Here is an 18,486-nt window from a genome sequence, read left to right as displayed (position 1 = left end):
ACGTGCCGTGGGGTTCTTATATAGAAGTTTGATCCAGGATATGCATCTAGGGCCAAATCCGAAACGGGCTAAAACCTCCCATAGGTAATCCCACTCCACCGAATCGAAAGCCTTAGCAGAGTCAAGGGAGGCAACTACTCTGGTGCCTGTTTCAGTATGGGCAATCTGCAGGTTGGTAAAGAGTCTGCGGAGGTTGATGTAAGTGGAGCGTCCTGGCATAAAGCCAGATTGATCAGGGTGGATAAGGTCAGGGACTACCTGTTGGAGGCGGGAAGTGAGGACCTTAGCCAGGATTTTAGCATCTGTATTTAGGAGAGATATAGGGCGGTATGAAGAGCAGCGAGTTGTATCTTTACCCGGTTTAGGGATGACAACTATGAGGGCCTCTGTAAATGACGGAGGTAGAGAATTACTATCAAAAGCACTTTGCAGCGTTTCTAGATATTTTGGGACTAATTGTTCTGAGAGAGCTTTATACCAGTCTGGAGGGAGGCCATCCGGTCCTGGTGTCTTATTGGGGGGTAGGGAGGCAATGGCATCAGCAATTTCTCGGGGCGTTATAGGTGCATCCAGAAATGTTCTGTCACTAAGTGAAAGAGATGGGATAGGGATTGAGTCCAAGAACTGAAGGAGTTGGGTTCTAGAGTGAGTAGTTGTGGTAGAATAGAGGTTTTGGTAGAAGGTGGTAGTTAGTGATATGGAGGCTCTGGAAAGAGAGTCTTGGGCGCTTAGGAGACCAGCATAGTTGGCAGGGGTAGGGTTCAGAGTATGTGCTCCTGAAGCATTGTGGAGTTCATTCTCCGCAGCTTTAACCTGGTCTAAAGTATCATTCCTCGCTTGTGAGATTGCCCCCATAAGCGCTCCTCTCATGACTGCTTTAGAAGCATCCCACAGAGTCAGAGGGGAGGTGGACCCCACGTTATGGACCCAATAGTCGCCATAGGCCTGGGCATTCGCTTCAGCCACTGTAGTGTTTTTAAGCCAAAGAGGGCTTAAGCGCCATAGCTTGTCTGAGGCCTCAGGATTCCAGCGAAAAGTAACTTGAAGTGGGGAGTGGTCGGATAGGGATTGGGGTAGGTATCGGATTTGGTCAATCATAGGCAGGAGGTCATGAGATACTAGGGCCAGGTCTATCCTAGAGAAAGTTTTGTGTGTTGGAGAGTGGCAGGAGAAGGTTCTTTGGAGTGGGTATTTCCATCTCCAGGGGTCAGTCAGTTGTAAGTCCACGTGGTGAGCTTTGTAAGCGTATGGGGGTCAGGGTTAAGTTTATCCAAGGACGGATTTAAGCAACAGTTAAAATCCCCGATAATACAGAGGGGGCTAGGTGGGAATTCAGACAGTTTAGTCATCATTATATCCAGGATTGACACTGCAAATGGCGGAGGCATATATAGATTGACCAATAGAATGGGTTTGTTGGCGATAAGGCCATGTAATACCAGGAATCTGCCGTAGTGGTCTAAGTGGAGCTTTAGAAGTTCAAATGGCAGACCCTTGCGAATTAATACGGAGACCCCCCTCGAATGAGTTGAAAAAGTAGAATGGAAATGCCAACCCACCCATGGTTTCTTAAGTGCGAGAACTTTTTGCCCGGAGAGATGCGTCTCCTGGAGGAGAAGGATAGAGGGAGGATATCTCTTGAGGTAATTAAACAACAAGCTCCTTTTAAATTTGGAATTAAGGCCCCTCACGTTCCAAGAAAGTATTGATATATTAGCCATAGCATACAGTAGCAGGTATATGCCGAGTCAGAGGAAGTGTCCATCCCTTCAGGTACATCAGTAAGAGAAACATATAAAGTGCAACATGCTTAGTTACTATGCCATACAATTGAGAGTGAATAGTCTGCAAAATAGATTGATATACAAACCCAAAACATATACATCCCCAACCCTCCCTACTCACCCCCCAAACTCGGGTGAGTCTATTACCCATAACAATCTATAACAATAATGGGGGTTATCCCCTAGACATCTGCTAAGAAACAGTCCCTATCCGGGGGTCTAGGGCGGGTGTTAAAGTTAGTAACTGCCTGTTGTCAGGCACCGAGCTGAAATATTGGGCAGTTGCCCCGTAAGAAAAGACCAGGGGCGGCCCGCAGTAGGGTACCGACGTGGCCGGGAAGGGAAAAAAAAAAAAAAAGGGGGGGGGGGAACTGTAAACTGCAGGATTATTAACAGACTCCTTCAAGTCAGTTGCATCTCCATTTTTTTGCAGGTAGTAAATGGTGTCCTTAGGATGCAAAAGAGGGTCATGCCTCCTCTGTGGTGACCGTTTTGGAGAGTTGCAGGGCTGATCCCTTAGGCAAAAACATTAGGGGGTAAGCGTTCCATGGGTAGAACAAAGGGAAACTAGGCAGTTATGTTTGAGGGACAGCTGGGGTGCTTATTTGCATGCTTACCCAACATTGTGCGATGGTCACCAAATAGTCAGCTCTACATTGCTAGTACCTAAGATAGTGTGAGTGGAATACGCACGGTCCTGCAGAATAATGTTGGGGTAAGAGTATTTGACACAAACTGCCAAAGTCAATAGAATGCCCTAGTGGGTGTGGGAAACAACAACTTGCAGAGATCCTCGTGGGCTAGATCAGAAATGGGGATTCTGGGAGGTTGCTAGCTAGTCAGGTCTGGGATTCCGGTTGGGAGATTGGCGAATGCCTCGTTGGTTGAGCCAGTCTTCCACTTCCTTAGGTGAGGTGAAGAAGTGTGCGTGGTCGCCATCTTGAATGCGCATCCGCGCAGGGTATTGCATACTGTACTTGATTTGCGCCTCTCTGAGTCGAGCCTTTACCCTTGTAAATTCAGCCCTTTGTTAGGGTAAAGTGATACTGTTGCCCCTTGGAAGCGAATCGGGCCTTTCACTCTGGCTGCTGTAAGGGCCGCATCCCTATCTCTGTAGTTGAGCAGTTTTAGGAGAAAAGGGCGCGTGGGAGCACCGGGTGGTGGGGGTTTTGTTGGAACTCTATGAGCTCTTTCCACAATAAAGACTTGAGAGAAGGTATTTGGGCCTAGAGTCTCTTGGAGCCAATTTTCTATAAACACTGGAGGGAACAACCCCTTTAATAAATTACACAATGGTTTACCAAGCATACTGCTGTTACTTGGTGGATGTTGATCATACAGCCAAAGCACCAAGCTTTATCCATTGGAGAAGTTTGATGTGCAAGTGAGTCTTTATAATGTCATTTAATATTACAACAGCACATATCATGTCATTCATTTGTGTGTGAAAAGAATTACCTTTTTCTGACTAGGGAAAAGTGGAAAAATTCACTGAAATGGGTTTTGTCCTTAATACCCTATATATTCTCATGCTCTGTGGTTGGTTATCAGGGACAATGGATGGTATGGGAAAAACGTATTATGGGATTCACAATATAACTAACCAGAACTATACTCAGTTAAACATACTGTAGTTATTTAGTTGAGTTGGGTTAAAAAAAGACCAAAGTCCATAAAGTTCAACCATAGGCAGCAGAAGATGTTTTTGGCTGGGGGGGAGGGGGCAGGATAAGAAGAATAGGCAAATTTTGACCATACTCACTTGTTGGCCACTCTTTTTGGACTTCACCCACTTTTCCATGTGCTTTCACTGAGTTTTCAGGAATATGAATTCATAGTAGAGGGGGCACCCAAGGCCGCCAGGTCCTAGCTCCCGCCTGGTTTGGCGCACAGCCCCCTATGAGCAAGCGAACGATGCGCTGGTTCACTGAGGAGCTGCAGCTCCACTTCGCCTCTTACAATGCGTCTGGGAGGCATGCCACCCCTGAAATTTTGCCACCCTCGGCCCGGGCCTTTGTGGCCTTGCCCTAAATCCGGGTCTGTTCAGGATGCTCTTAATGGCCACCATAAGCCAATGATACTTGAGAAAGGAATTGAAATTAAAAAAGTTTAGAAGGTTTCATTTGGGGATACCTCTACAATATGACACTGTGACAAAGAATTAGCTATTAAAAGAATTAGTGCCACTATAATTAAACCAAGATAATCAGCTTATTCACACTAGCAACAATGCAGGGCACATTTGGAACAAATATTTCATTATCCTGACTTGATTTTAATGTAGTTTTGTTGGCCCAAATCCCATCAATTGCTTAACTTTCCAAATGACCCTTGTCCAAGCAGCTACAGATGGTGAGTGAGAGGGGTCTCGTAGCTGCATGGCACGGCCTCTTCTGGGTGATTCTTTCTTGTGAAAGAGAAGAAATTCTTTTAACTGCAGATACTAAATAATCATAGTTCACAAAGTTTTATTAGCCTGGTTAGATTCTACATATATATCACGTTCATGTTTATTGTAATGTTGTGTTTTGCGTTTTTTTTTGGTCAATTTATTCATGTTTAAGCAACTTGATAATTGGCAGTGCAAAACGGAGCCCTTGGTGTTAATTTAAGATGTCCTTGTGCCTGGGTCTTGCTGTGCTCTGCAGCTCATAATGGTTAAATAACCTAATGCAGAGTGCTCTGCTGGTGGGTGCAAGGTAGCCCTGTACTAACAAGACTTCTTTGTGGCCTACAACTGCTGGCACACCCTAACTTGTGTGTCAACAGTTGCGCAAGTTAGGGAATAGGTAGGAGCAGGAGAGGAGATGCCACCGCTCCTCTCACCCCACCCCCTTAAGAATAAATCTCTGCTGTATGCCGGTAGTGACGGACACAGACATATGTGCTAAAACAGTAAAAACATTTTTGGTCTAAGGATTAAGCCTGCCACTACTTTAAGGTAGACTCTTTAAAGGAGAACTAAACCCTAAAACTGAATATGGCTAAACATGCCATATTTTATATACTGAATTTATTGCACCAGCCTTAAGTTTCAGCTTGTCAATAGCAGCAATGATCCAGGACTTTAAACTTGTCACAGGGGGTCACCATCTTGGGAAGTGTCTGTGACACACACATGCTCAGTGGGCTCTGAGTAGCTCAGCTAAGCTTACGGGTCATCACAAATTATCCAGCAGAAAATGAGGTTTTGTCTATAATATAAGCTGATGCTACAGGACTGATTATTAAATTCTGAGGCTAATTGCACTGGTTTCTGTGCTGCCATGTAGTAATTATCTGTAGTAATTACTAATCAACCTTATATTGTTGCATTTCTATTCTATGTGTACTGTATATTATGAGTGGGTCCCTAAGCTCAGTAAGTGACAGCAGCACAGAGCATGTGCAGCGAATCCGCAGAAAAGAAGATGGGCAGCTACTGGGGCATCTTTGGAGACACAGATCTTTACTGCTAAAGGGCTGTGGTTACCTTGGGCTGGTACAGAAGCAAAAAACGTAATGTACAACATTTCTAGCCTACTTCTTTAGTTAAGCTTTAGATGTCCTTTAAGTAGGTTCCTACACTAACCTAAGTTGCACACAGCTTTAGAATTTGCTTTTCTAATGTATAAATAAGAACCATTTTGTCAAAAAACAAGCATTGCTGGCCAGTGTCCCTCACCCAAGTGGCCACTAGGCCCCTACCCAGAAGTTCCCCCCCCCAGCTCCATACAATAACAGGAACCACTTAACTCAGGAACATATTGCTGACAGGAATTCCTACTGATATAACCAATATTCAGGACTGACTAAAATAAAGAATATAACAACAAAAAAAGAGCAATGAAGGGTTTACAAATGTATTTGTTATCTGCACACTTAGGGCTATCTGCTCAATTCCCACTCTTTCATTTAAGGGGGGGGGCTGCCATGTTGCACTTACTTGATTACAGGTGGCTGCATCTCCCAATAATAATCTGTCCAATAACAGCATTCTCTTCCTTACTGGTCACAGAAGTTTTTCAGCTTTATTTTCAGAACGAAAGGTTAAAACAAAATAAACTTTATCAGAAAGGTCTACGTAAATACAACCAAAAACACTCACAGTATTGCTGCTCTGGGTCCTCTGTTGAAAGAGCCACCATGTTCCTTTCATCCTATTCTTTACACATGGGCTTGGCATCAGATTCCATTCTCTCAGCTCAATCCATTCCTTTCTCTCAGCTCAATCAATTCCTCCATAACTTCCTGGGTGCTTTCAAATTATTTACTAAACAGATTTTGACCCCTGCCGTGTTCTTTGACTATGTTGACCGATGCCTGACTTACGAACTCCTTCCTGAACTCTGATTACGATTCTGCATCCCTTTTGTGCTACACATTGGACTTTAACCTCTGTGCTTCCTCCTTGGCCCTAACTTCTCTATCTTAGCCGTAAGGCCCTGACAACTTAAAGGTAACCCCCTACTTTAAAGAAAAACTAAAGCCTAACTAAAGAAGTAGGCTAGAAATGTTGTATATTATGCTTGGGGCTTCTATACCAGCCCCAGGCAACCACAGCCCTTTAGAAAGGAAGATCTGTGCCTTCAAATATGCCCCAGTAGCTTCCCATCTTCTTTTCTGTAGATTCACTGCGTATACTCTGTGCTGCTGTTACTTACTGAGCTTAGGGACCGACTCAAAATATAGTGACTATATATAATATAAATGTCACAATATAGGGCTGATAAGTAATTAATACAGATAATTACTACATGGCAGCACAGAAAACAGTGCAACTAGCATCAGCTACAGCCTTGTAGCATCTGCTTATGTGGCAGGCAAACCTCATTGTCTGCTTGATAATTTATGATGACCCCTAAGCTTAGCTTTTCAACAGCTGCTCAGAGCCCATTGAGCATGTGAGTGACATGTGAGCAGACACTTTCCAAGATGGTGACCCCCTTTGAAGTTTGAAGTCCTGGATCATTACTGCTATTGAGAAGCTGAAACATTAGGCTGGTGCAATAAGTTCAGTGTATAAAATATGTAATATTTTTAGTGATATTCATTTTTAGGGTTTAGTTCTCCTAATAAAGAACTGAAGCTTGTGGTTGCTTGTGCAGCTGCAAGGCTTTGATTGGCTATTTCACTCATACTGTGCTTCTGGTAGGGACCATTAGGAAACCCTACTCCTCATTTGAAATACGGACAGGGGCCATAGCAGATTTATGGGGAGCTCAAACAAAGGAGTCATTTTTAGATAATATTAATTTTAAGCCAAAATTAAACCAGTAATATGTATTATTCATTACTGCATACAAGATTGGAGTTTTTTTAGTTGTGCTGTATTTCTTCTTTATAGAAATGAATAAAGGACAAGAAACCCCTTGTATAAACTGAAATTAAGGTGTTTTCACCTAAAGCAACACAAATTGCTCTTTACCTGCCTCATGTATTTATATGTATAAGATCAGGGCCTGATTTACATAGCAGGTGCCCCTAGGCTCACTGATGTTCGTCGCCCTGTCCCTTCCCTTTTATTCATCACATTTTCATCATCAGGACCAGAGCAATGGGGATTGGCGTACAGAGGTGACATCTGAAGAAATTCACAGAGGTTACCTCTGTGAATTTCTTCAGATGTCACCTCTTTCAAGAGTTACAATGTGCCATTGTAAATGGATTAGTGGAAGAGTTTATATGCCGAGAACTTCCCACACCAGTCAGTTGAACTGAAGAAGCTGCTCGGATGAGTAGTGAAACGTCTTCATTGATTACTCAGCAAGTCCAGTTGTTTTTAGATTGACCTATACTAGATATATGGGTATGTTTTTACGTTTGTCTAAATAGGTGTTACAATTTATGCTTGTGCTTATCTTGCACAAAATTTTGCCCCAACTCATCACATCACAGCTCACAGACTCAGCAAGGTTGTGGTGTATCATAAAAACACAAGTGTCTGGCTCAGGTCCCTGTAACTACCACCAGCATCACTACCTGTGTTACTAGACATTCTCTTACTAGAGAAAGTAATACTGGGGATGAACTGCCTATAAATAATTTTCAAACTGACCATTTCTTAAGGAGCAATATGCAGCTCTTACTCACAAGCACAAATATTATTAGAGAAACTTGGACACATAAGTAATGACAGTTCCAAGCCAATTTGGAAAAACCGCACACCTCACAAACCCCAGCAGAGTTACCTGGTGCTCAGTGATGGGGGAATCGGCAGCCACCCAGTCAAGGTACGTAGAAGGATCACCGGCACACAGGAGTTTAGTTAAGCAGGGCAAGCCCTTGCACGCCCCTTTGTCAAGCATAATGTGGACGTAGTGCAGGCATTATTTAAATAGTGTTCAATAAGCATACAATTAACAACCATGTGGTAAAAAAGTATAAAATTTCATATAAATAAATACCTACAAAAACATTTCAGACACAAGTCCCCGTGGAAGATTATTCACAACGTCCTTTGCAATAAACTAGTGCAGTGCGAAAAAAGCTATTTTGACTGTGAAACACAGTAACCTAAAAACAAGATAAAAACCACAACAGTGGCAACAAATTAGTAATAATAAAAACAGTATCCACTTGGAAGATAAAATCCCTACCAGATAAGGAAAATAAACATTACCTGTTACTGGGGGGTAATCAAACAAAGCTTGTTATCTGAAAGGGAGAGGCGTTGAAATTAACAATTACTTAAAAAGATAAATTGTATCAAGAGAGCTGGAGGCAAGATAAACCTTAAATGCTACAAAGATCTAAATGTTTATAAAAACAGGACATATTGAATTCCTCGCTAAGGCCCCTCGGGGACCTGGTTTGCAACTGCCAGATCCAAAAGCATTCTCTCTGTGAGAGAACCCTCTTAAGAATCTGCCCTTGCTTGCCAGGTATTCTCTCTAGGATCTGCCAGCGGAGTTGCGCAACCCTATGATTATGAAATGTTTCGCTACCAAAGTTTCACGTTTTATTTTCACCAATTCTTTTTCATTTTTTACCCCTTTCAGTTGTGCTGGGTGCAAGGGTGCTGCTGGTGGCTGATAATTTCTTATTGCCGATTTATGCTCATACAACCTAGTCTTAGAAGATATGGTTGTTTGGCCCACATAGGCCAAACCACACAGGCATTTTAGACAGTAAATGACATTACTAGTATCGCAAGTGAAAAAACCTTTTATGGGATATCTAGAGTCCTGTAGTGGGTGTGTAACATAATCTCCAGCAATAATCCCATTACAATGCCCGCAATTACGGCAGGGAAAGGTACCATGTGATCTACTAGGGACCCCACTCCCCTCTTGGCCCTTGGATTTACGTTTCACCAGATCCCCAACACTCCGCCCACGCCAGTAAGAAAAGAGTGGGGGAGTCTGGAACAAATGACCAAACTTGGGGTCAGTAATCAACATCCCCCAGTATTTTAGAATAATCCTTTTATATGACAGAGAATTAGAATCAAAGGAAGAAATGAAAGGTATGCGTGAGGACTTGGTAGACTTAGAACCCCTTTTGGTCAAGAGCTTGCCCCGCTTAACTAAACTCCGGTGTGCCGGTGATCCTTCTACACACATAAGTAATGAAACAAATATATAAAGTTAAGTCATATGAGCAACAGTCGCTTCAGAAAATGACACAATGTGCTTCATTCAAATGAATCTTTATTTTTCATGCAAGCTAATTGATGGTTTTAAAAATATAGCAGCATTTTGGAAAGAGGATATTTCCCAAATAAAGGATCTACTATCCAGAAAGCTTTTAAATATGACACTCCCATTTATCCTACAGGAGAACTAAACCCAAACAACTTTTTTTGCACCATGAAAAAAATACTATTTTCTTTCTTTCATGGTGCAAAAAAAGTTGTTTGGGTTTAGTTCTCCTGTAGGATAAATGGGAGTGTCATATTTAAAAGCTTTCTGGATATTTAAAAGCTTTCTGGATAGTAGATCCTTTATTTGGGAAATATCCTCTTTCCAAAATGCTGCTATATTTTTAAAACCATCAATTAGCTTGCATGAAAAATAAGCAACTTTCTAATATACATAATATACATAATTATAGATTTCAAGTGGGTTTAAAATTATTTGTAAGTGTATTTGCTATTGGAAGCAATATCGGTCTGTTTTTAAACTCTGCTAAATCTGACTCCTGATACATTAGGGCATATTTCGTAAGGGGTGAAAGTAAAAATCTGGAGTAATTTCATAGGAAATGGACATGCCCGCAACATCAGTAACTTACTAAAAGGAGAATACAATAAGTTTTAGCTCTGCACACCGTAGTTTTAACAATTACTGTGCCACAGATCATGGATATGTGGCTATATGGTGCTCAGCAATGCAAAAGCAAACAGAGGATAAAGGGATAGAAGAAAAATACAATTGCATAAGAGCTTAGCAGAGCTGAGCAGAAAAGAGGAAAGCACAACAGAAAGTAAAAAATTGGAAAAAGCATATAAAAAAGCATTTAAGGAGAACACAAGAGACAGGAAAGTATAGTAGTAAATTGCATGTGGGAAAAGGAATAAAAAAGACGAAAAGTGGAGAAGGGGAGTGCACAAGACAAAGGATAATTGAAGAACATGGGATAAGGAAGGTCTGTACCCTGAAAGTTTTGCATACATAACAATACCTCAAATCTTAAGTCGTGTGAGGGGCAAAGTATTCACAAAGGCAAAATTGTTCACTTTACAAACATTTATATGAATTGCGAATGTTTGTAACCAATATTACATATTATGTTTGAGTTTTTGGTAATATCTTGTTAATAATGAGCCACGTCTGTGACAATCATTTGGATTGTTTGTTAGTATCTTGCATTTAAATCCCAATGTAATAACGTCAAGCTTATTGATTTGGTAGGGTTTTTTTGTACCACCTTGCCCTTAAGGCTGACGGTACATGGAGTGACAGCCTGAAAACACATATGCAGGCATTTTCAGGCAGACTTCCACACTGTGTGCCTACACGCGAGCAGAAGCTGCACTTTTTAGTGCAGATATACAGAGCTGGGGAAGGGAGTGGATCTGCTTCTCTAATCCCACAAAAAAAACACGGGCTGAGAACAGCACAGCCAATGGTCTGCGAGCCCTGGCCCTAAGAATTTATTGCATTTAAACTCAGGTTTCATTTAAATATATTTCAATTGTCTTGATTTTACTCCATTGCCTTTTAAGAGACTTTTGTATTACCTCACTGAATCATAAAGAAAATTTCCAATGGTTTCCTTGTTCTTCTTTTGCTTTAACGGGCAAGGAATGGACATGTAGGCTCAAATTTTGGGAAAATGTATTTACCTTGTGTGGAAAGCCACTCATTAACACACTGTTCCTTGCCAGCTCGCACATGTCACATGTGCTCCATTTCCACACTTGGGTTGCAATGCTGTATTCTTCCATTAAAGGCTCCTACATGAGAAAAAGCAATTATTGGCAAACATTAAACTTGTACTTTTCATTAATTTAAAACCTTAATTAACTTTTCTAAGTTGTTAAGAATGTGTGAACCTGTGCAAGGCAATCCATAGCAACCATTCAGTAGTTAGCAGTTACTAGTCTTGTGCCCTGCTGCAAAGATAAAGACGGGGGATAGTTTACCACTACACAGCTGCAGTATAATAGAAATAACAGTCACAGTTACAGATAGTGTGTGTCTGCTCAGCCATAACAAAATCTGTAAATAAAATCATATTTCTTACTGGAACAGAAGGTTAGAGGGCATTTCAGTTACAAAAAATGGTGTAATGCTAGTTATAGAACAAATTACATTGTGGGACACTGTGTAGAATGTAAATGAACATGAATTAAATGATTTGAAAAACATTTAAACTCTAGGGGGCACATTTACAAAGCTCGAGTGAAGGATTCGAATTAAAAAAACTTTGAATTTCGAAGTGTTTTTTTGGCTACTTCGACCATCGAATGGGCTACTTCGACTACGACTTCGACTACGATTCGAACGATTCGAACTAAAAATCGTTCGACTATTCGACCATTCGATAATCGAAGTACTGTCTCTTTAAGAAAAACTTCGACCCCCTAGTTCGGCAGCTAAAAGCTACCGAACTCAATGTTAGCCTTTGGGGAAGGTCCCCATAGGCTTGCCTGCGTTTTTTTTGATCGAAGGATATTCCTTCGAGCGTTGGATTAAAATCCTTCGAATCGTTCGATTCGAAGGATTTAATCGTTCGATCGAACGAATAATCCTTCGATCGTTCGATCGCAGGATTTGCGCTAAATCGTTCGACTTCGATATTCGAAGTCGAACGATTTTAGTTCCTGGTCGAATATCGAGGGTTAATTAACCCTCGATATTCGACCCTTAGTAAATCTGCCCCTAAATGTAATAGAGAATAGTACCAATACAACATGTCAAATATTGAAAATGAGAAATTTTTTGAAAAATATATGCTTATTTTGAATTTGATTCCGGCGAAATGTTCCAAAACAGTTAAGACAGGGTCATGTTTGCCACTTCTAGCACTTATAACCTCTTCTTTTAAAAGCATTCTGTAACTGTTTGGGTACTGAGGAAACTTATTGCTGTAGTTCTGAAAGTGACATTTCTTTACATTCATACCTAGGATTTCAGCTGCACAACAATTTGGGTTCTCTTTTAAAAAGAGCAAGTTATGACAGCAAATACAGAAAACATACACATTGTAATTGAGTATATTTATTGACGAAAGAAGAGAAAAGTCTCTAAAAAGTTCTTCAAGGAAATACTGCAAGAACAAATTAAACCAATTAGGTTTGGTTGAAAAAGTTACTTTCCATATATGATAAATATGTCCCTAAAGAGAAGTAATCACACCTAAGACAATACCACAGTGCCAGGGGTGTATTTAGGTCTGGTTCTGCCTTAGGCACTGGAACTCAACCAGTACTCTGTGATGAGGTTATGCACAAAGGGTCCTGCTCTACTGCACATACAGTAAAGATGGCCATACACAGGGAGATCCGCTCGTTTGGCAACAAACAAGCCTATCTCTTCCCGATATGCCCACATTGAGGTGGGCGATATTGGGCAGAATGGAGGTCATACGGGCGGTAGTATCACGGGACAGCATCAACGAAAAGATTGACTTTCGGCCAGATATCGATTGGGGACTCCCGTCGGATGGCCTCACACATGGGCCAATAAGCCTATCGGCAGCTTTTATCGGCCCGTGTATGGAGGCCTTTAGGCAGAAGAAGAAAGGTAACACCCCATTCTGCTCAGCTCCTCTGGATTTAGTAGGTAGTTAAGCAGCTACTCTCAAATTTGAATTGTGAATTATCCAAACTTGATTCAAATTTTAATTTGAATTCAGATTTTGAGATTTATCTAACTTATACCTTGGGAATAATTCGAATAACACTATTTGCCACCTTAAACCTGCCGAGTTCATGTATAAGTCAATAGGAAAGGTCCAGTGACCAATTTGAAGATGTTAGCCTTCCTGATATACAAGTTTTTTTTTTCGTAGAAAAAACTCGATTTGAGTTTAGTCAAATTCGAATCGAGTTTCAGGTCGGTAATATCCATTTTTCGTTTTAGATATTTGATTTTATTGCTTAAATACCCTCCCAATTGAATTTCAAGTATATTCAAATTTATTAGAGTTAAAAAAAACTCACATGAATTTCGAAATTCAACCTTTGATAAATGGGCCTCCCCATGTCTGTCACTGTATATATATATAAAATGCTTTATGTGCAATTAGCCTTAGAGGTTCATATTTCATATATTTATATAGTTTATAAATTATATCACTTAACTTTCCTTATTTCATCTACTCTCGTTGTTAAATCAGCAACTGTATCTGCATGCCATTTAGCTGAAGCATACACAATCTTTATTTGTTGCGTGGTCCAGTATTTTTGTTATAAATCTAAAATCCATAAACCAAGATAAGTCTCTTGTTTGTAAGAAGTGAAATTGAAATAGTCACATTCATTGATTCTGTTGAAACTTTTTAGGCTAACAGCACAAGCACACTGCCCTTTTAGCAGAAAAAAACAGCATTCAAAACTGGCCTAAAATGGCAATAACATGTCAATAACATGTAAATCAACATTTTTGCCAATACTGCACTACTTCATTAATACTGCACACTTTATATTAATACACATTGTTTTCAGGCAAAAGTAAAGCAAAAACATTTTATTTGATGATAGTATCTATAAGTTAAATGAGGAATGTTACATATTTGGTGTGATCACCTTGCGCAATAAGAGTCCATGTGAGATGTTCTGAGATAGCATGTATGCAGACACCAAATGATGAATTGGTCCCGCTTCCCCACAATGTGGCCGCAGCACAAAAGTATGGAATCCCCGGCGCCTTTGCATGTAAAAACAGAAATAAATGGTTTTTAGTCCAGTGTGGAAACAGACAAACAGCCATTTTCATGGGACAAATAAAGATTTTTTTAAGAAAAATCTATCTGTACATTTATTCCAGATTCTTTCTTCAGTTCAGGGATATGGTGTAATCCACTGGTGAAAAAGTATTAATTTACTTCTTTCTCTATGTAACAGTTTTGCCTGATAAAATTCCATACAGGGTGTCATGCCAGGGCCACCTTGCACTGGCATTTTAAAAGTTAATACTATAATTACTCAGTCTCAGGCTCACACAGAGACCCTTAATTGTATATCTCACCAGGGGGCTGTGGAAAGGTGACATCCATATCTGTCATCTGAGACGGTCTGGAGCCACACCATTTGGGCAAGGAAGCTGGGCCAGTCTGTTCTTTGATCGGCTGATCAAAGAACAGAGCTGTGGACCTAGAGCAGCAGGGGGGGATAGCTAGTAGAAAATTATGGATTATAGGAAAGTATCCATATCTCCTGTGTCATAGGATTCACAACCTTATAACTTACATATTGGTTATGAGGAGGTCACATGCTTCCTAACAATACCAAACAGGGCTAGCCTATACCCACCTGTTAGGAGGGCTGGTTCCTGGGGGACTGGAAAGTGGGAACCTATTAGTGTTTGGTATTGTTCTTCTTGCCCACATATGGATCACAGCCTGCCCATGTTTTTATTATAGTATTGGGTACTGGCAAGTACCCATATTTCATTAAGGGATATTGGGGAATATTGCCTGAGAGTAGCAAACCCCCTGCAGGGGGTCGTAAATGACATGTTCCTGGGCACTCCTACCTCATGCATAAGGTAATGAGGGGAGTGTCCCAGCAGGAAATAAAAAGGTGACATTCCCAATATCACATTGTCATACAAGGAGGCTCCATTTATTCAGTGGATTGTATGTCCAGCTTCCAACTCGTGCCTCAGAGGAAATACACTGACAACTTCAAAACTTGGTAAAGTAAGGGTTTTCTTTGTGTTTTTACTCCCTTTTATTTTATTTACTGTATTTGCAACTATGTCATCTTTGTAATATTATTTTTATATATATTCATATGCACTGTTTCTTTTAAATATTAAATATCATTTAATACGTTAGTCCTTGTGCTCTAAACGAACTCATTGCCCATATGAATGCTTGTGCCTACGTGTATGAACTCTTCGTATGTGTGGAAAGGGAAAGTTGCCTATTTGTATGTTGGATAACTAGTACGGCTAGCAGGAAAGTGTGTTTGAATGTAGATTAACCCTTTGGCTGCTGGAGTGCTTGTTAGACTTGTAGGATCTTACCCTGAGTAACTACCATAGGAGAGAGTGTTTGATGTATTGTGTAGTGTGAGTTATTACCTGTTATAGAGGGCAGGGGAATAGTCACATTAGGTTTCTATCGCCTGTTAATGATAGATGGTGGCAGCGAATGAACTTTGTGGGTGTTGGTGTGTTTTTGGGGTGTCTGATGTTAGTCTAACCTGTGTGTAAGGTGATTGAGAGACTGATTGTAACCCCTTGTAGCCAAACCCAAGAGTTAAGTGTGGTTGAGTGAGTCGCTTTTGTGACACAGGGATTCCAGTATGTGGCAACACAACTGGCACGTTTGAAGGGATGACTTGCTCAATATATTGTATCAGCTTTCTATTTCTGTGATGATACTGATGTCACCTTATAATATCACATTATTATTATTGCCTAAATGTATAATAACACTACCACTGGGGTCACTTGGCCACTGTTGGGGGGGGGGGTCTGGGCCCACTGAGGCTGCCGCATTGGGGGCCTGCACAAAGAACCGCCATCAGAAATCGCAGGGCCCCATACAACAAAATTTCCTGGGCCCCCGGGCTGCACCCACTGCAAGCCCACCTACAGGTCCTCCCTCCCCACCCCCACAGGTCTGCCCCCCACCACACAGTAAAAAAACAAAAAAAATATTGGTTGCTAGGGTTCCCACATGTTAATAAAAAATAAAAAGATATTGTTGGTCAGGGCCCCCCATAAAAAAACATTTGTGGCCAAGCCCCCCCCATTAAAAATATTGGTGGCTAGGACCCCACATGAGAAAAGAAAAATTGGTGGCCAGGGCCCCCCCCACATTATGAGAAAATTGGTGGCCAGGGCCCCTTAAACATCCATGCCTTCCCGAAGTCAGCAGCTCTCAGAAAGATGGGGGGCCCAGCTAATCAAGTAAGTGTGGCGTGGCCGGACCCCCCTTACCCTCGGAGCCCCCTACAACCCCCCGGTCCCCCCCTGATGGCTGCCCTGCCTGCACACACACCGCCAGGGCTGCTCCCAATATATGGCAGCAGACCACCCCACTTTGAAGGAAAACTTACTCTACTGAGCAAAAAAACGTTACATTTCCTTGCCTCAGATAGTTCTTTCATTTTGTACACAAGTTCATGCTGGTACCATTTTAACTGCTGTGGTTTAAATTTTTGTATATATATTAAAGCAAAGAAAAATAAGGATAATTTATAATGGATAATAATAACTTCAATAACTTCAGGGCTACTTATGAAATTGCCCAGCATGCAATACTTTCACTACATTTTTTTTAAAGACAGAAAAATCAGGAACATTAATCAAAATTATAGAGCAACATATGTTGTTTTAGCTTATACCGTTTTATCCTCTATCTCTAAATGGATTCAATGTGCTTACCTGCGCATATGATTGAGAACAGTCATATTGGCATACATGTAATACAGGTAATATGAATATGGAGGGTTGTCCTCCCTTGTCCAATTCTTGGGTAGTGGACTATCCATATTAAACAATAGGAGATGACTTTCCCGGAATTCAGAGATTGGTTTCTTAAAAGTTTAAACAAATTTAAGTTTAAAATTTTGTAATATAAATAGAACTGCCATAATGATTTATTTTGAGAAATAACTTTAGGAACAGGCTGGAAAAAAAACAATACTTTCAGTTATACATGAAAATGTTTAGTCAGTAATAATATAAATTGGAACTGTCCAGTGTATACCTATAGTTGTTATTTTTGCCTGTTATCAGTGTAGCTTGCCTGTTTTTTTTGGCAGGTTTTGGACCAAAGCCGGCAGTGGTGGATGGTGCAAAATTCTCAGAGCCATCAGGGATTTATTCCAAGCAACATCCTGGAGAATACAGATGATCGTCAGGTACTGTGAAGGAAAGAACTGAGGAAGTTATATAGTTTCTGACCCTTGCAACCAGAGACCATTATAAATCCCAGAAAGAAAACGGAAGAAAAACAAGACAAAATATACAACATATAAATAATTTACAGATTTACACAATATGTTCATTTTAGTTTGAACCTCTTCTTGTTTTTTGGAACCAGGATTTATGAATGCTTCATGGAATGGATGACTTTCTCCCAGTCAAATTTTACATATTTATACTTGCCCACCTATGGATGTGGTTGAATTGTGCTAGCATGATTGAATACTAAACAGCATAACTATATTTTATTTCAAATGCAATTATATCTTTAGAAAATATCAGTTTTCCTAATTCAGATTTAAAGTTTTGGCCTTTTGCTTTGGTAACAAAGATAAGAAAGGAGACTAATAAAAGACATGACCTGTGCTTACCTGTGCAAATGTTTATTCATTGTACGTATTTGTCTCTAAAACATTGTTAGAAAATTTACCTCATATTAAATGAAGGGGACATGCAGATATGAAGGTATGATTATGTCAATGAAAAAAATCTTGAGAGGGATAAAGGGAAATTATTTTAAGGTTTAGTTGTTTAAAGAGATACCAGCCTTCCTATAATTATAAGTAACATGTCAGTATTAATACTCATGCTGCACTGCACCATTCTTTTGCACCAACCAATTGTCACCATAGCACAGTTGTACTTATCGCCCCCTCATGTTTTTCAAGCAATCTGGACAGACAGCACAGCAATATGGGGACAGCAATTTCCTTAGTTCATACTGGGCTATGGGTGGCGAGTATTTTCCGCAAAAAAAACGCAAAAGCTAGTGGTGGGGGAGGATCTAGACCTCAGACTGAAACCAAGGTTCAGCAGACACTTATCCCTAGTAAATGTAATGCTACTATGCAGAGAGGTACAAGCCTTTTTATACTATGACCGGAGGTAAACAAGTTAGGGACCACAGTACGGGGTTTACCTTAACGTGGTATGGTGGCTTATCAACTTCATGATCATAACTTTGTAACTAAAAAACACTGTTTTTGTAAACACATGCACTTGCATATTTACTGAATTACTTATGAGACAGGGGACCAGGGAATGTGCATTAATAATTGGCCAAATCAGTAGCACTTCCATCGTATTGAAACACATTTTGTATTTGTATTTTATTTTGAGTATTTTGCATAGGCAGAAGTACAAATGTAAATGGTAATCTAGTCTATGCGCAG

General features: G+C 40.5%; 1 protein-coding gene across 1 annotated transcript in view; it reads left to right on the top strand.

The window, feature by feature from the left end:
* Positions 1 to 17,680, top strand: part of eps8l3.S (EPS8-like 3 S homeolog) — a 74,344-nt gene extending 56,664 nt beyond the window's left edge. Inside the window, exon 17 of the mRNA XM_018248397.2 lies at positions 17,152 to 17,680. Within this exon, the coding sequence (XP_018103886.1) occupies positions 17,152 to 17,259 (108 nt within the window). The 3' untranslated portion in view covers positions 17,260 to 17,680. The remainder of the gene's footprint in view (positions 1 to 17,151) is intronic.
* The last annotated feature ends 806 nt before the right edge of the window (positions 17,681 to 18,486 follow it).

The sequence above is a fragment of the Xenopus laevis genome, chromosome 2S (genome assembly GCF_017654675.1).
Source record: "Xenopus laevis strain J_2021 chromosome 2S, Xenopus_laevis_v10.1, whole genome shotgun sequence".
NCBI lineage: Eukaryota > Metazoa > Chordata > Amphibia > Anura > Pipidae > Xenopus > Xenopus laevis.
This window is presented reverse-complemented; position numbering and strand designations above follow the sequence as displayed.